Here is a 19764-nt window from a genome sequence, read left to right as displayed (position 1 = left end):
GACTTTTGTATCTTTTCCTGGTGGAAGGGAGAATGTCCGGGGTGCGAGGGGTCCTTAATATGCTGGCTGCTTTGCTGAGGCAGCGTGAAGTGTAGACAGAGCCAATGGATAGGAAGCTGGTTTGCGTGATTGATTGGGCTACATTCATATAGTTCCTTGTGGTCTTGGGCAAAGCAGGAGCCATACCAAGCTGTGATACAACCAGAAAGAATGCTTTCTATGGTGCATCTGTAAAAGTTCTGTAAAGATCTGTAAAAGGATAATCAACCATGGCTATCAAAGGAAATAAAGGAGGGTATCAAATTCAAAGAAAAGGCATACAAAGTGGCAAGGATTAGTGGGAAATTAGAGGATTTGGATATCTTTTAAAGGTCAACAAAAGCCACGAAAAAAGCTATAAAGAAAAGTAAGATTATGGGAGTCAACTAGCTCAGAATATAAAAACAGATAGCAAATGTTTCTACAAATATATAAAAAGAAAAAGAGTGGCAAAAGTAAACATTGGTCTTTTAGGGGATGAGAAGGAGGATTTAATAACGGGAAATGAGGAAATGGCTGGGGCATTGAACAGGTATTTTGTCAGTCTTTACAGTGGAAAACACAAATAACATGCCAAATATTGATGACAAGAAGGCTATGGCAGGTGAGGGCCTGGAAACGATTATCACTAAAGAAGCAGTGTTAGGTAAACTAATGCAGCTAAAGGTAAACATGTCTCCTGGCCCTGATGGAATGCATCCCAGGGTACTAAAAGAGTTGGCGGAGGAAATAGCAAATGCATTTGTGGTAATTTACCAAAATTCGCTGGTCTCTGGGGCAGTTCCAGCAGATTGGAAAACGGGTAATGTGACGCCACAATAAGGAGGTAGACAAAAGGCCGGTAACAATAGGCCGGTTAGCTTAACTTCTGTAGTGGGGAAAATGCTTGAATCTGTCATCAAGGAAGAAATAGCGAGACATCAGGATAGAAATTGTCCCATTGGGAAGATACAGCATGGGTTCATGAAAGGTAGGTAATGTTAACTAATTTGATGGAATTCTTTGAGGACATTACAAGCACGTTGGACAATGGGGAACCTGTGGATGTGGTGTATCCGGATTTCCTGAAGGCATTCGACAAGGTGCCGCACAAAAAGCGTAAGATAAAGGTGTACGGCATTATGGGTAATGTATTAGCATGGATAGAGGATTAGTTAACCAACAGAAAGCAAAGAAATGGGGTAAATGGGTGTTTTTCCGGTTGGCGAACAGTGACGAGTGGTGTGCCTCAGGGATCAATGTTGGGACTGCAATTGTTTACAATTTACATCGATGATTTGGAGTAGGGGACCGAGTGTAGTGTGTCAAAGTTCGCAGATGACACTAAGATGAGTGGTAGAGCAAGGTGTGCAGAGGACACCGAGCGTTTGCAAAGGGATATAGATAGTTTAAGTGAGTGGGCAAGGGTCTAGCAGATGGAGTACAATGTTGGTAAATGTGAGGTCATCCATTTTGGTAGGAATAACAGCAAAATGGACTATTATTTAAATGGTAAAAAATTGCAGCATGCTGCTGTGCCGAGGAACCTGGAAATCCTTGTAAATGAATCACAAAAAGTTGGTTTGCAGGTAATGATGAAGGCAAATGGAATTTTGTCCTTCATTGCTAGAGGGATGGAGTTTATAAACAGTTGCAGCCGTGTGAGGTGCTAGTGAGCCCATACCTGGAGTACTGTGTACAGTTTTGGCCTCCTTACTTGAGAATATGGCACTGGAGGGGATGCAGAGGAGATTCACTAGGTTGATTCTGGAATTGAGAGGGTTGGCTTATGAAGACAGACTGAGTAAATTGGGACTACACTCATTGGAATTTAGAAGAATGAGGGGGAAATCTTATAGAAACATGTAAAATGATGAAGGGAATAGATTAAAATAGAAGCAGGGAGGTTATTTCCACTGGCGGATGAAAATAAAACTAGGGTGCATAGCCTCAAAATAAGGGGGAGCAGATTTAGGACTGAGTTGAAGAGGAACCTCTTCACCGAAAGAATTGTGAATCTGTGGAATTCCCTGCCCAGTGAATCAGTTGAGGCTACCTTGTTGAATGTTTTAAAGACAAAGATAGATAGATTTTTGAACAGTAAAGGAATTAAGGGTTATGGTGAGCGGGTGGGTAAGTGGAGTAGAGTCCACAAAAAGATCAGCCATAATCCTATTGAATGGCGGAGCGGGCTCGAGGGGCCAGATGGCCTATTCCTGCTCCTAGTTCTTATGTTCTTATTTCCATCTCTGTCCTGTGGCTTTATCCTGCCACAGTTCTTTTGCTGAAATTGTCATTCATGTCTTTGTTTCCTCTAGACTCGACTATTCCAATGTGCTGTCAGTCCGCTTTGTATTTTCTACCATCTGTAAATGTAAAGCCATCCAAAACACATCTGTCGGTATCCTAACGCACCAAATCCCAATTGCCCGTCATACATGTTCTACATTGGTTGCTAGTTAAACAATTAAGCAATTTCAGTTTTAAAATTCTCAGCTTTGTTTTCAAATCCCTCCAAGGCCACATTCCTCCCTATCTCTGTAACTTCCCAAAGGCCCCCCAATCCTCACATATCAATGCTTCTCTATTCTGTCCGCTTGACCATCCCTAATTTCTATCATTGCACCATTGATGCCCATGCCTTCAGTAGCCAAGGACCTATGTGCTAGAATTCCCTCCCTCAATGTCTCCACATGTCTTTCTTCCTTTAAGACACTTTTTAAAACCTACCTCTTTGGCCAAGGACATCTGTCCTAATATCATCTTGCGTGGCTTGGTGTCAGATTTTTCATTATAATGCTGCAATGATGTGCCTTGGGAAGTTTCTTATTTTAAAAGCACTTTATAAATACAAAATGTTGACTGATCACAGCTATCAATCTATCAATTAGTTCATAACTAATACAGACATGAAGGGAAGAAAATCCTCTTAATGAAAGTTTTGGGGGATTCTCCCAAGGTTGCTACACTCATCACAGGTCATGCTTCAAATTTCTCATACTGCTTCTTAAAATATTTCCTGAAAGTTGGAGGAAGAGAGGAGAAGTAGTCTTCCAACTCGATATTTATGTTGCATTCAGATCGATATTTGTCAACCGTTACCAAATTTTGTCAGTTTTTGAGGAGGAAACTGCATACCAGTGATAAGATAGCTCTTTTGTAAGTAAGTTGGAGCAATTAATCTGGTGAGCTCAGTTTCAACAGATTATGGAGTGACAATGACAGCATTAGGTGCATTGACTTAAAAATGAAGTTTTGCAAACTTTAAAAAAATCTCTTAATAGTAGTTTGCCCAGATTCACTTGAGGTATATGGGTGGCACGGTGGTTAGCACTACTACCTCGCCGTGCCAGGAACCCGAGTTCAATTCCAGCCTTTGGTGACTGTTCTCCCCATATCTGTGCGGGTTTCCTCTGGGCGCTCCCACAGTCCAAAGCTATGCAGGTTAGGTGGATTGGCCATGATCAATGTGTGGGGTACAGGGATAGGATGCAGGAGTAGGCGTAGGTACAGTGCTCTTATGGGAGGGGAGGGCTTAGTGTAGATTTGATGGGCTGAATGGCCTTCTTCTGCACTGTAGGAATTCTATGGTTCGATGATGTTATTAGTTTTGATATACAAGAGATTTCAGAAACTCATTCCAAAGGGCCATCTAGTGGCCTGAGGCTAAATTATTCTGTGATAGTTGATATAGCATTTAGTTTAGCATCGTTGACATAGTAGTTTAGTTTTGACCAAAACGAATGACTGAAATCGTGACGAGGTCAGAAGGTTTGTGGACAGGAAGTGCATGTCCTATAAAAAATGGGGTGTTCCCAGTCCCTTGTTGGCTATCTGGAAGAGACAGTGAGCAAAAAATATTTTCCAAGGAGCAGGAAAGAATTATGACACCAATTCAACTTTTGTTGCTTGTGCTCAGTTTCTAAACATTGCCTGAAGCACAGGAATTATGTCCCATATCTTGGATCGGGATACAGCAAGTGAGAGAAGGGAATGATAGATGAGGAATAAAGTAGAATTTCAAATGAGAAAAAGACTCACTGGAATAATTGTTTATTTTAAGTTTACATGTTTGATCTACAGGTGAATAAATATATATTTTTAGAACTATTAATGTGTGGCATATACAGAAGCTTGTATGGTGTGTTTAGTTTTTTGGTGTTTTGTGATTTCGCTAAAGGACCCCCAGAATAACGTGTGAGGGTTGAGGTAGAAAAAACATTATTTTGGACAATCATAATTAGGTTATTAAAGTGGCACCAACCCCATACAATATTATTTTCAGGAAAATTACACAGAAAATATCGGATTGTATTCAGGACAGCAAGTTGAGGAAAAGAAGTTAGCGCTGACTAAACAGTGCAATGTAGTACTTATTCAGTCACCTTTGTAATTTATTTCAAACTGATTTAAGTCTGCCTTTCAAAGACTAGTTGTTAATGAATCATAAATGTTCATTTTATGGCCCCAACTTTGGATTTCTTTTCTCTGCATTTTTAATTTTTTGATTTGATTTATTATTGTCACATGTATTGGCATACAGTGGAAAGTATTGTTTCTTGCGCGCTATACAGACAGAGCATACCGTTCATAGAGAAGGAAATGAGAGAGTGCAGAATGCAGTGTTACAGTCATAGCTAGGGTGTAGAGAAAGATCAACTTAATGCAAGGTAAGTCAACTCAAAAGTCTGATGGCAGCACGGAAGAAGCTGTTCTTGAGTCGGTTGGTACATGACCTCAAACTTTTGTATCTTTTTCCCGACACAAGAAAGTGGAAGAGAGAATGTCCGGGGTGCATGGGATCCTTTATTATGCTGGCTACTTTGCCGAGGCAGCGGGAAGTGTAGATAGAGTCAATGGATGGGAGGCTGGGGGGTTTTTCAATTTTTTTCATGGGATTGGGAGAACTGACTCTGTACACCTGTGAATCTTCCTATATTTTTGGTGGCATTTTGTTTTAATTTCAGGCATTTTTAAGCAAGTGAAAGACTATATCAGAGAATGTATTCAATGCAAGGAAAAGGTCGATCGAAACAAGTCGGTATCTGCCGATACAATGGAAATCCTGGAGCAGCTGGGAATCGATACTCCGATGTTGGAGGATAGCAATGAAACTGATGATGAATTGAGTAATTCTGAGGGAAGATCCAGTGTTCCTCCACGACCTACCAGGAAAAAAAATGTCCCAAAGCAAGAATTGGTATTTGTAAGTAATTTTTTTCGATAACCTGTACATTGATCTGCTACCTTTTTCTTTAGTTGTTATTACAGTGGAATTCAGTCACAGTGAAGAAGAGGCAAATTTGCTGCCTCCCTGCCAGATACAAAGTAAAGTAATGATGAGCAGTTAATGATAGGAAAAAGTGTGTTGTTTTCACTTTAATTCATTTACAATGACAACCACAGAACCTAACCCAATTTGTTAACGATAAATGGTGGTTGTAAAGATAACTTAGAGTAACAATAGATGTAGAACTTTTCCTTCAACCCCAATTCCCATCCCGTCCTCTCGGACAATGTCCATCATAGTTTTATGAAGAGGAATTGTGTTTGACAAATTTATTAGAGATTTTTGAGGGTGTAACTAGTAGAATAGATAAAGGGGAACCAGTAGATGTGGTATATCAGGATTTCTAAAAGGCGTTCTATAAGGTGTCACACAAATGGTTAATAGATAAGCTGAGGGCTCATGGGGCTAGAAGTAAGGTATTACCATGGACAGAGAATTGGATAGCAGACATGAAGCAAAGAGTAGGCATAAATGGTGCATCCTCAAGATAATAAGCTATGAACAGTGGAGTACCACAAGGATTAGTTCTGAGGCCTCAGCTATTTAGATTGTTTATTAATGATTTAGACAAAGCAATAGGGTAATTTTTCTAAATTTGCCAACAATACAAAACTAGGTGTAAAATTAAGTTGTGAGGAGGGCACAGAGAGGCTGCAAAGAGGTATAGACAGGATAAATAAGTGGCCAACAAGATGATAGCTGAAGTATCTCTTGGTCAGACATTGAGTTGTTTCATAACCCATTACAGTGCGGAAACCAGCCATTTGACCCAACACACCTATGTCAGTATTTACACTTTGCACAGACCTCCCAGTTTAATTTGTCTAACTGTATCAACATACCTATTCCCCTCTCCCTCATGTACTTATCTACTATCCCTATAGCTATACCTATGTTATCTCCTTCAAACACTCCATGTGGTCGTGTGTTCCACGTTCTCACAACACTCTTGAGTAAAGAAACCTCTCCGAGTTATTTACTGGATTTGTTAGTGACAAGATTATACTTATCATCCCCAGTTTTGTTCTCTTTCACGAGTGGAGACATATTCTTAATATGTACCCTACCAAATCCATTAATAATTTTAAAGACCTCTAACAGAGCTAAATGGATGATAGTTGAAGATGGTATTTTGTGGTTCTTCAATTGGTTGATAATTACTCAGTTATTAAATGACTTAAATTATTGTAACACATTTTGAAATATACAAATACTGTAAATCAATTTATTCAGGTGGATAGCAAGGGCCTTGTGAAGCAGGAATCTGAAAAGCACTGTCAATTAGTGTTAGAGCAATTGAACGTTCAGAGGCTATTCAACCAGTTCTGTGATGTCACACTCCTGATTGAGGGAGAGGAGTACAAAGCACATAAGTCCATTCTGGCAGCAAGCAGCGAATATTTTCGAGAACTCTTCATCGAAAAGGGGGCAGTCTCCAGTCATGAAGCTGTTGTCGATCTTTCAGGTATGGAATAACTGAACAATTTAATAGGCGATCATTATGGCTGTGAATTGTAGTGTTTCTCTACCATTAAGTGGTTTCACATTTGCTAAGGATTGAGGGTAAACTTCACCCAATAGCATGAAACAAGTCAGAAGGTTATACAGGAGTTTTACTCCTGCTGAGTGGAATGTACATGCTTTGTTCCTGCAGAAGTACTAATTAAGGTGTGTTTTTTCTTACACTCTGATGTTGCTCTTTCTTCTTTGACCTATCTTTGTTACCTTCATGTCCTGAAGGCATTAACATCCCCACGTGACCCAGCTGCAGTACAATTCCACAGGGGCTGATTACACTTGTGTGCTGCACCCATATAGCCCCAATAACGATTCAGTTATTTATTTAGAAACTGAACCATCCTCTGCCCATTTTAGTTACCCTGGCTACCTGCTGCCAAGTCAGAGATGATGGATTCCATATTATTAATCCATTTTATATCTAATATATTTAGCTTTCCTTATCAACCTCATTTAATTCAAGATGTTTCAATAGCTTATTTATGTGCAACATTTTTTCCCCCCGTGAATTCTTGCTCATTAATTTTGTTGTCATCAGGTTTCTAGTATGCTGCAGTGAACCTACCTCAGTTTGTCCTACAAGACCCAAAAGAATTTGATGATCACTGATTTTAAAAACAAATGGTTTGAAATTCACAGTGTTCCCCTTTTGGTTCACATTTATATTTCAGTGATAAGTGGTAATAATGATAGGAAATGAGGTGTGAGGGAAGGTTCATTAATTTAATTGAATATTTTTGTAATCTTACATTTTAATTGCATAAATACTTGAGTTGCGATTTGAATTATATTCTATATTTTATTTCTGTATAACAACCAGTTTGGCCATCTTGATGCGTGCACACTATATGGTCAAGAGGCCAGGCAACTCAATCCTAGATATCACCAACAGTATGTTGAAGTAGCTACCATAAAATGTTAAAAGTGCTGTGTTCTAATTTTTCCATCTTTCTCATGGTGACATTTTTGATTCATGGTCAGTGATTCCTGCAGTGACAGAAGTGAAATTGAGATTCTGAAATCAAACTAGCATTTCATGTTATGGCTTGAACACAGTAAGCTGCCTTCTAATTGGAAAAATTGGCATATTTGTATTTATTTTCAAATTGGCATGATGGATTCCATATTATTACATTTTATAACTAATAAATTTAGCTTTTATTTCTTAACATCTTGAACTGAATGAGGTTGTTTTGATAACTTGCTTATGTGCAATTCTTTCCCCTCTGGTGGATCCCTGCTCATTAATTTTGTTGTCATCAGATTTCCACATTTGGCTTTTAGCATACTACAGTGAACCTACTTCAGTTTGTCCTCTTAAACCTGAAAGAATCTGATTTTTAAAATGCATATTATGCATTTGTTATGGAGATGTTGTGTAAAATACTGCACTTTTAATTCCCTTCTAGGGTTTAATAAGACAAGTTTTCTGCCATTGTTGGAATTTGCCTACACCTCTGTCCTGGCATTTGATTTCTGCCACATGGCTGATGTTGCCACATTGGCACGACATCTACTGATGCATGAAGTTCTGGAGATATGTGAGCACGTACACAAACAATTGGAGGAAAGGAAAATTACAGTGTACCAAAAAGGAGATGTGAAAACTCTTAATTCTAGAGTCAACACCCCAGATGTGGAGGTGCCAATGGATGTTAGTACTTTGGAACATCCGGAGCCTGAAACGAATGAAAGTTCTGCTGATGACCCCATAACAGTGGTACTTCAGGAGGCTGTACAAATTCCTGTACCTGCTGAAGCCCCTCCATCCAGTATGGAAGTGGAGACCCTGAACGAAGCAACAATGCATGAATCAGAAGCAACGCAGACAGCTGAAGAACTGACAGTTCAGCAAAGTCAGGATACTCTGGACTGCCCTGCAGAAGGCAATAGTGATGAAAGCAGCCCGGCTAATGAAAAAGCTGAACCCGTGGAGTCCAGTATAAATGTGCCAGATCTGGAAAGCACAGAGAGTGATGACAAGGATGTGAAAGAAACTCCCACTGCCGATGTACAGGTGGACTCGCCTGTTGTACAGGTGGACTCGCCTGTTGTTAATGGGAATGAGAATGAAGACCAAGTCAAAGAGGAGTCTGCAGACACTCTGAGTAGCAATGTATCAGATGTGCCAAAACGAAAGCGCGGTAGGCCACCAAAATTGCACGACAAACAGAAATTTGCTGTTGCTTCTTCTTCCAAATGCCTCTTGGATGATACTTACAAAAGCAGATTACGACAGCGTACGCTGGCTGAAGGCGGATACATTCGGTTACACAAAGGAACTGAAAAGAAGCTGCGGGCCAGAAAAACTAACCTAAAATCTGCAACACAGCAGGTACAAATTTTAAACTGCAGTGTTTTGGGCAATGGGTAATATATATCAGATATAATAATCTTAGTCTGTTATCATGTTTGCCTGACATTTCTAGTTTACTACAAAAAATCCTTTCTCTGATTTTTGCAGAATATTGGGTTAAACAATATAAAGACCCTTAATTCAAAGTTACAAAAAGTCCTCACTTAAGAGTTGTGGTTGCATTCCTGAACATTGATATTTTAAGTGAATCATTGGTTCCCATAAGAATTAATGTTAAAGCCAGAGTTGGGTTCCTTTGGATATTTCTTGCCCAGAAAAAAAACAATGTACATGTTGATATACGCTGCCATACACATACAGCACTGTGCATTCCTAAATGGAATAATTTGCTTAATAAAATAAATCACTGAATATAACAGAAATACTATATACATTTAAATTAGATAACACTAAATCCTCCAAACAGGCCCAAGTAACACAGCAATCTGTGTCTCCCCTTGAGCACTCCTCAACCGTAACTCAACTTTTTGCTTGCTTTCTCCCACTTTGCCTCTGTTTCTCTCTCTCTCTCTCCTTTCCCACTCTTGTCTTTGCCTCTCTCTCACTCATGCTTTCCCTCCTTCCTAACAGTCTGCGGGGTCCTTTACCATGCCTCAGCCCTGGGTTACTCACGCTTCAACATCCAATCAGTGGCTGGCAGCCCTACACTCCTGTTCCTATGTCCTTTCCCTCTGCTCCTGTTCCCAGATCTTGGGCTACGTGCGATCCCCGCAGCTTGGGCCTCTGGTGACAGCAGCAGTGGCTCCAGCGTCAGAACATGTGGCAGCTGGGCCAGAGTTCAATGTGGGGATCAGGGCTCGGATGCAGATGTCATAAAATTGAAAATGGCAAAGCAAATTGATTAAAAGATCCTAAACAATAGAAGATGTTAATGATTTTAAGCGGAATGACTTAAAAGTGAGGATTTCCTGTATAATGAGAAATGGTTGGGGTTTATTTGGATAATAAATGCAAAATTGATCCAGAGTGCTGCTGATGCTTGTAGCTACTCCAGCAGGAGATCTGCTGTCATTGTAGGTTACACTCATCTACCATGCGCCATCGTCACACATTTTCTGTAGCAGTTCATAGAAATCATAGAAATCAAATCATAGAAACCCTACAGTACAGAAAGAGGCCATTCGGCCCATCGAGTCTGCACCGACCACAATCCCACCCAGACCCTACCCCCATATCCCTGCATATTTTACCCACTAATCCCTCTAATTTACGCATCCCAGGACACTTAGGGGCAATTTTAGAATGGCCAATCAACCTAACCCGCACATCTTTGGACTGTGGGAGGAAACCGGAGCACCCGGAGGAAACCCATGCAGACACGAGGAGAATGTGCAAACTCCACACAGACAGTGACCCAAGCCGGGAATCGAACCCAGGTCCCTGGAGCTGTGAAGCAGCAGTGCTAACCACTGTGCTACCATGCCGCCCTGCAACTGCTCTGTGATGCCCAACTACCTGAGGTCAACCCCCCTTTCTGTTGCCTTCCAGTTTGCCCTTTAAGAGAGATCTCTGTAGTTTCTCAGCCCTGATTGGCCGATATATGGACATTTCTTTAACTTTGTAAGAGTTCTTTCTCTTTTTCAATTTCAATTACCTCTTTACTAGTCTTGTGATTTGTATATGGAAGTTTTAAGATATATCTGAGTATCCACATTTCAAGGCCAAAGATTATATTAGAACTTGGTAAATCATGCAAACCTAAAGCAATGATTACATATGTATCAAATATTCACATTTTTCATGTTTCCGTTCACGGTTTCAGGATCATTTACATCTAGATTGTCAATTTTAATTTGTTTTTGCAAGTATAATTGCTTTTTAAAAATATATTCTCAGAACTAGAGTTTCACGTTTGTCAGACTATGTAAGGCTCACAGATTTCTTTCCCTATTATCAAGTTACCATGGTGGGATTTGAACTTTTATTTTCTGGATTACGAGTCCAGTCACACGATCCACTGCACTAAAGCCCCCAACCGTCCCTCCTCCCCATTTAAAGAAAGTGAGATATCAACTGAAACAAGTAAAAAGGATGGCTCCTTCATCAGTGCTCCAGTGAATAGCCCTGCCACAGGGAAACCCTAAGTTTGCTGATGGCAAGTGGGTGTCACAATTGACTTGAAGTAAAGATTTTGATTTCAACTTGATTTGATCTGATTTATTATTGTCACATATATTAGCATACAGTGAAAAGTATTGTTTCTTGCGTGCTATACAGACAAAGCATGTCATGTCCAAAGCATAAGATTCTTGCTGCTGATCCAATTCGTTATGCAATGTTAGATTTGGGGATGTAAAAGAAAAATAATATTATAGAGGGTGTGTTGTATCTCCTTCAACTTGGAGGACAGTGAGTAAAGTGCATATCCGCAAATTGATTGAAAGGGCAGATGAAAACGTGTGCTGTGGGCCTATTAATTGTCACAATTTTTAAATACCTTTTGTTTGAAACTTCATCTGTATTTTAATGAGCTACTAAGCCTTTCGCAAGGTCAAGCAGTTTTAAAAAGGCTGTTAGGCGATTACTTAACAAAGTTTGTACTGAGAGCTTTAAATGACCCAGTGTGAGTTTTATTTTCAAAGGCAATGAAACTATTGAAGCGCTATGCAGCTTTTCAATAGTTTTGGTGCTATTTCACATGTAGCTTGGTGTATAAAGCGGCAGCACTTGGAATAATATTCTGCACAATATCATTCCTTTTGAACAAGTGAAATAATTTAAAGTCAAGAATATGTGAAGTGTGAAACATACTTCACATATACCTTTCAGTATTGATTGATTTTTGGGAAAACTGTTGTTTCATTTGAGTTGAAATAAGAATGTATAATAGTGTGCTGTCAGCTTGATTCAGTGACAATGCTCTGGACCAGAGTCAGAAGCTTGTAGGTTGAAGCCACACTCCAGGACTTCTGCACATAATCTGGGCTAACATTTTAACAGTACTGAAAGGGTGCGGTTTTATCACAGATGCTGTTTTCAGGAGGCATTAAGCTGCCTGCAGTGTTTAGAAAAATGCTATGACATTTTTTTGAAAAAGTGAAATGTTCTCCTGGCAGCTCTCCGGGGCTGAGCCAGAATGTTCGCAAACTCTGTCACTTTTGATGCCACAGTGAGCTTTCAACCGTATCCATGCTGTCGCTAAGACTGTCTGTTCCAACCTCCATTACATCTCACTGTCTCCCCACCGCCTCAGCTCATCTGCTGCTGAAACCCTCATACATACCTATGTTGCCACCAGACTTGATTATTACTGGCTTGCCTCACACATTCTACCCTCCTTAAACATCAGGTTATTCTAAACCCTGCTGTTGTGTACTTGCTCTCACCAAATGCCATTCATACATCACCTATACTGGTTCCCAGTTAAACAATGCCTCAACCTAGTCTCATATCTGGATTAGAGTGTTGAGATTTATGAAGGTTGGAGAGAAATGTCACAGTTTTGTGTTTGGGAATTCACCCTGGAAGAAATTTGGGAGAGTTTGGGTGCAGGTCCCAAACAGAGGATTGGGCTCATCGACCCAAAAGTGACATCTTTCATTGTGAAAACTAACTTGTGTTTTTTTAGCAAAATGTCTTTTGCAAATGGTGCTGTGTTGGATTCTTTGTGTCATTGATTTGCCAGTTACAACAAAGCTGCTGTAGAGAAATCCCAAACAAAGAGCAGACATCTCTCACTGTGAGAGGAAATAAACGTTGTTTATTCTCTGGCTGTTATTGCATGGATCTTTGAGGAGATTGAACAGCATTCAGTCAGTGGTTTAAGAGTAGATTGTTTGTCATCACCTATAGATAACATGGGGACTATGTAGAGCAGGTTTGTCCAAACCCTGGCCTGGGAGCTACATGTGGCCCCTGAGGCTTTCTGATGTGCGCTGCCACGTCGTTGGACTCAGCCTTTGAAGACTTTGTGGTCGTAACTTTGAAAAATGCTGTGAGCCTGATCATCCAACGGCAAGCTGGCTTATTCTCGATTTTAGCTACATTTGCTCAGAAATTGTTACCTTTTTTAACACCATTTTCTTTGATATTCAGTTTATTGTAGTACCAAATGTTATGTTTCCAAGTTTTTCTCATGGCCCCTTCAGTGAGAAATAACCCTGACTGAGTGGGTGGAGGTGTGGGAAATAAGTGACTGACCAAGTTGGGGTGTGGGAGTGAGTGACTGACCGTGTGAATGGGAGTGAGTGGGTCTGCCTTACACCCAGTCTATTTTCTCACTCACTCTCACTGCCACATGCAAAAACATACACATGCAATGCACCCAAATACTCCCGTCCGCTACGCTGACCCTCTAACATTCTGGTAATTTTTATTGCTTACTCTTTTAACAATTTATTGTTACAACATTGTTTTTAGTTTTAATCCAGTTTATTGTTTTCACCTTTCCAAAGTTTACTCATCAGCCCTTGAGCAAGAAAAATATGCAAGTATGACCCCTGGAGCGAAAAGGTTGGACAAGCCTGATGTATTGAATAGAGGGATTTATGTCATTAGAAAATAGATAGTTCAGTGCTCTGAAAGTCCATAAAAGAACTGTGTTGCTGTGTTACTTAAACCCTGTAGCTCTTAACCCTCAAATATGTGAAAATATTTCTTCTCCAGGTTGCCCAGAAATTGGTGAAGAGAGGTAGAAAGATGCAACCAAAACGAACTGCTGTAGAGGGGGATGATGTTGAGATGGAGCACAAATGTAATGAATGTGGAAAGACTTTCCCAAAACGTTACACCTTGATGATGCACATCATGACCCACAATAGAACCAAAGAATTTAAATGTCCGGTAAGAATTCTGTGGAATAAAAAAAAAAATTCAAATCCAGTAAATGTTCCGGTATTGTCTTGTGTTGCTGATGGAACCAATTAGTTTCGTTCTGTGTAATGTTTGTGAATTTTCATAGATTCCAAATTTTAGATTCAGAGCAAAATTACTCGTGTAATGATTTTACTGTTTTCATTCCAGTGAAGCTTAAAATTGGCTAAAGTATATTGTTATCTGCAATAAAGATTTTTTTGCACCTACTAGGTCCTAGCACTGATCCCTTTGGTTCAGTGTGATTTGGGCAAGTTGAGTGAGAGGGCAAATGCCTGGCAAATGCATTAAGTATAATGTGGATAAATATGAAGTTATCCACTTTGGTAGCAAAAACAGGAAGGTAGATCATTATATGAATGGCTTTAGTTTGGGAGAGGGTATTGTGTAATAAGACATTTGTCGTCACCAATCCCTTTCTCTTCACATGTCTATAGAATCTTCTACAGTCAGTTTTAATGTTCCCTGCAAGTTTACTTTCGTACTCTATTTCTCTTTCTTGATCAATCCCTTTATCCTCCTTTGCTGAATTCTAAACTGCTACCAATCCTCAAGTCTGCCAATTTGTATGCCTCTTGTATGGATCTAATATTATCTCTAATTTCCCTTGTAAGCCACGATTTGGCCACCTTTCCCATTTTATTTTTGCACCAAACAGGAGTGAATATTTGTTACAGTTCACCCATACGCTCTTTGAATGTTTGCCATTGCCTAACCACCGTCATCCCTTTAAGTAACTGCCCTTTGGTGTTTCTCAGCTCTACCCCTAGAGATCCCACATCAGCAGAGCTAATATGTCCTGTTACTTCAGGCCTGCAGTAGGGATGGCAAGGAAGAGGAAGCCATATAGGATTTTTTCTAATATAAAATTGGAAAATAAATTTTATTGATGGCTTTGCAGTTAAATCTTTAGGCATGATATGCTACTGATCAAAGTAGATCTACACCTAATTTGTACTGGATTAATTAATCCTAACTCTGTGCATATGCTGGCATCCATGATTGGGCTTGTCTCTGATGTCTTCCTATAATGTACCGACACACACTCTGGATGTCCACAAATAAAGAATGGCTTCTTGAGCTAGGTAAAAGCAGTTGATCCCTCTGGAGATATCCTCTATTGCTGAAAGGAGAAAGTATAGGGAGAAGAAAACAAACCTGGAGAGTAAAATTCATGCAATGTTTGGAGCCTGCACTCCTGTTGCAAGACATTATTTACTATGACAGCAATCTTAGTTAACTGTTTCCTTACTGCTTTAGCTCTGTGAGAAGGAATTCCTCTACAAAGCTTCGCTCCTTTCTCATCTTCTGCGGCACAAACGGAACAACGAGCAAATAGATGAGAGTCCTGGAGGAAAGACAAAGCGACAGTTCATCTGTGATATCTGTGGAAAAACATTGCCCAAGCCATATAATCTACGACTTCATATGCTTAAACACACGGGTGTCAAGCCACATGTGTGCAAGGTGAGGATTTATTGTGAAAGGTTTCAGCTAGTGTTTCAAAGTGAACTTTTCAGTAATGGTGCTGTGAGAGTTTTTTTCTATGTTAAAAGTACTATGTAAATGCACGTTGTGAAGGAGGAATTGAGTGAGGCATAAATCTAGGACCAGCAGTATTTTTTACATTACAGCCATTTGGCATGTTCAATGTAAGCTCAGTAACAATGCCCCTGAGACTTTCACTTTTGGGTTGACATTTGAATTTGACAATCTGACAGCCAATGAGTTTTGTTAGCAATTAGCATGACTATTCATTGAGGTCCCTTTCATGATTACAACAGATCATATTACCCTGACCTTTTCTAATTGAATATCCTTCACCTTAAAGTTAAAGTTTATTTATTAGTCACAAGTAAGGCTTACACTGCAATGAAGTTACTGTGAAATTCCCCGAGTCACTACATTCTGGCACCTGTTCAGGTCAATGCACCTAACCAGCACATCTTTCAGACTGTGGGAGGAAACTGGAGCGCACGGAGAGAACTCCACACAGACAGGGACCCAAGCTGGGAACTGAACCCGGGTCCCTGGCGCTGTGAGGCAGCACTGTGCCACCCCCTAAATAAGTGTTTGTTGTTATTCCATCCAACATTGAATGAATCAGTTAGAATTTTCAATCGTAAACATCGATTACTATTGATGAGATGGTGCAAAATTATTGGAATTTGTTGTTCTTCAAAACAGTGGCAGAAATATCCTTCTGCTGGGATGAATGAATGATGAGGTAACTTTTACAGTAGATGGGCTTAAAATTAAAAAGGAGGTGGTATTGGATAGATTATATCAATGATATAGATGAAGGATCCGAATGTATAGTTGCAAACTTTTCTGGTAACACAAAGACAGATGATGAAGAGCACATAAGGAATCTGCAAAGGGACACAGATAAATTAATGGGCAAAAATTTGGCAGATGGAGGATTATGTGGGAAAATGTGAACTTATCCACTTTGGCAGGAAAGATAGAAAAGCAGCATATTATTTAAATATACATGAATCGCTGAGTTAGTATGCAGGCAACGCAAGTGATTAGGAAGGCAAATGGAATGCTGTTGTTTATTCCGAGAAGAATGGAATATAAAAGTAGGGATGTTTTGCTACAGTTGCAAGAGACTAGAATTAGGGGCCACCACTTAAAAATAAGAGATCTCCCATTTAAGACCGAGATGAGAAGAACTTTTTCCTCAAGAGCTGTGGACCTTTGGAACCGTCTTCCCAGAGAATGTTGAAGGCAAAGTCAGTATTTTTAAGACAGAGGTAGATAAATTTTTGGCTAACAAGAGAGTCACAGGTTATCGGGGGTTGGTGCAATGTGAAGTTGAAGCCACATTCAGATCAGCAATGATTTTATTGAATGGTGGAGCAGCCCCAAGGGGCTGAATGGCCTATTACTGCTTCTAATTCTTATGTCCGTAAACATAAAAAATGGTGCAAAATTGTTCAGTTTCTTCAAATTAATACGCAACTCAGTGTTCCAAGGGTTAGAATTTCCACCTTTGATTTTAACAAATCGTTGAGTCTCCTAGCTTGATTTTTGGTCTGTGCTGGTTAACTGTGGAACTGGTAGTGAACTACAGTTGTCCACTGCATCATTGTGTCAACAAGAAAAATTTGTCAGAATTCTCTCTTCTGATTTCTATACAGAGACCAGTGCAGACACTGGTTTAACTTCTGTTTAAATTATGGCACAGTTTGCGATCCCTGTGTAATATTGACCCAGTGAGGGACTTGATACGTTGAAAACCAAATTGGATGACTTTAGATTGTTATAAAGAACAAAGAACAATACAGCACAGGAACAGGCCCTTTGGCCCTCCAAGCCCGCGCCGCTCCCCGGTCCAGGATTGAATCCTGAATCCAGGATCCCCGCCCAATTTTCTAGCCTATCTACATACCAATATCCTATCCACCGAGCTGTCCCTCACAGCTACGATGCTTTGTTCATTACAACCTATTAACTCACCTCCACCCCCCTAGTCCAGACCATGTGATCCCCAGGGAGAGGCGAAAACCCAGAGTGAAAAACCCCAGAGCCAATATGGGGAAAAAAAAAATCTGGGAAATTCCTCTCCGACCCCCTGAGGCGATCGAAACGAGTCCAGGAGATCACAATGGCCCTGATCGGAAAATGCTTCCCAACCCTAGTCATTTCCACTTCCATGAACACCATATGAATTCCCTGCCCCCGAGACAGGTTCCCAACTATCCGCAGTCTCGCTCTGTACTGGCACCAGCAAGATGATCATAGAATGAAGCCTTGAAACGAGAAACAAGGAACAATTAGCCCGCGCCGCTCCCTGGTCCAAACTAGACCACTCTTTTGTATCCCTCCATTCCCACTCCGGTCATATAGCTGTCTAGATAAGTCTTAAACGTTCCCAGTGTGTCCGCCTCCACCACCTTGCCCGGCAACACATTCCAGGCCCCCACGACCCTCTGTGTGAAATATGTCCTTCTGATATCTGTGTTAAACCTCCCCCCCTTCAAAGAACAAAGAACAGTACAGCACAGGAAACAGGCCTTCGGCCCTCCAAGCCTGTGCCGCTCCTTGGTCCAACTAGACCAATCGTTTGTATCCCTCCATTCGCAGGCTGCTCATGTGACTATCCAGGTAAGTCTTAAACGATGTCAGCGTGCCTGCCTCCACCACCCTACTTGGCAGCGCATTCCAGGCCCCCACCACCCTCTGTGGAAAAAACGTCCCTCTGATGTCTGAGTTATACTTCGCCCCTCTCAGCTTGAGCCCGTGACCCCTCGTGATCGTCACCTCCGACCTGGGAAAAAGCTTCCCACTGTTCACCCTATCTATACCCTTCATAATCTTGTATACCTCTATTAGATCTCCCCTCATTCTCCGTCTTTCCAAGGAGAACAACCCCAGTCTACCCAATCTCTCCTCATAGCTAAGACCCTCCATACCAGGCAACATCCTGGTAAACCTTCTCTGCACTCTCTCCAATGCCTCCACGTCCTTCTGGTAGTGCGGCGACCAGAACTGGACGCAGTACTCCAAATGCGGCCTAATATATTATATTATATATGTTATATAATGTTATATCATGAAACAGAAAGAATGTTCCAGTATTTTAACTTTACTTTCTCTGTTCTTTAGATATGTGGAAAGACCTTTGGCTATAAACATAGTTTAAGACTGCACATGGCTCATCACGAAGGTAAAAGGGAATTCAGTTGTGAAGTGTGTGAAAAATCATTTGCTACAAAACGCAGTCTTCAGGAACACAATAGTGTTCACACAGGTAAGGAAATAAAGATGTGTCAGAAAACATTGTTGATGGTTGATAGTTGAAAGGAAATGTGCAATTTCCTTACTACTGCTCCAGTGTAATTTCTGCAATAACATCAGATGCCAAAACTAGAAACATTTTATGATGCAAAATGAAGCCATTTGGCACAGAGCTCTGGAATTCCCTCCCTAAGCCTCTCTTTCTTTCTTTAAGAAGTTCCTTAAAACCTACCTATTAGATCAAGCTTTTGGCTGTCTGGCGTAATGTCCATTTATGTGGCTCTGTGTCAGATTTTGTTTAATACCACTCCTGTGAAGCACCTTAGGATATTTTAATACATTGAAGGCACTGTATTGATATATGTTGCTGTTGACCAGTAGTGCATTATCCTTCTCAAACTTTTTCTAGCTTTTAATGGAGTTGATTGCACTATCGCCTATCCCCTAATATTCAGCTCTGTGGAAAGGCGGTTTCCCATCCCACTTTTGCATAATTTCCTTCCAAGCCCATCAGTGATCCATTCTCGACTACTCCTCTTCTTCATCTACAAGTTGCCCTTGATTACAGTTTGCTAAGACAGGTGGTTAGCTTTGCACTTAAGTTAATTAAGCCCACTGTACTTCATGAACTCTCCCTTGTCTCTGTGCTTTCAAACTGCTGGTCCTGCGTTGCATTTGTCATCTTTAGTCTAAGAGATGGATTTTAAGGGGATTGCAGAAGGAGAGAGAGAAAGAGGTGGAGCGATTTTGGGATTGGGAAGACCAAAACCATTGTCTTTTCCCCATGTACAAATTCCTCACTCTCCGTTATTGACTCTATCCCTTTCCTTGGCAACGACTTGACATTAAACTAGACTTTTTGCAACAAGAATCTGAGTTTCCAGCCTTATTTCCTCTCCATCACAAGAATTTCCTACCTCTGTCTGCTCCCATCCTAACTTTGTCTTCCATAGCTTGATATTTTTATTTTCCACTTTTTAAAAAGTTTTTTATTTATTATTGT

General features: G+C 40.5%; 1 protein-coding gene across 1 annotated transcript in view; it reads left to right on the top strand.

The window, feature by feature from the left end:
- zbtb11 (zinc finger and BTB domain containing 11) overlaps positions 1-19764 on the top strand; it is a 33488-nt gene that overhangs the window by 3289 nt on the left and 10435 nt on the right. The window contains exons 2-7 of the mRNA XM_078232911.1: positions 4986-5224; positions 6542-6773; positions 8236-9161; positions 13809-13985; positions 15276-15482; positions 18630-18774. Of these exons, the coding sequence (XP_078089037.1) occupies positions 4986-5224; positions 6542-6773; positions 8236-9161; positions 13809-13985; positions 15276-15482; positions 18630-18774 (1926 nt within the window). The remainder of the gene's footprint in view (positions 1-4985; positions 5225-6541; positions 6774-8235; positions 9162-13808; positions 13986-15275; positions 15483-18629; positions 18775-19764) is intronic.

Source organism: Mustelus asterias, chromosome 17 (genome assembly GCF_964213995.1).
Source record: "Mustelus asterias chromosome 17, sMusAst1.hap1.1, whole genome shotgun sequence".
NCBI lineage: Eukaryota > Metazoa > Chordata > Chondrichthyes > Carcharhiniformes > Triakidae > Mustelus > Mustelus asterias.
This window is presented reverse-complemented; position numbering and strand designations above follow the sequence as displayed.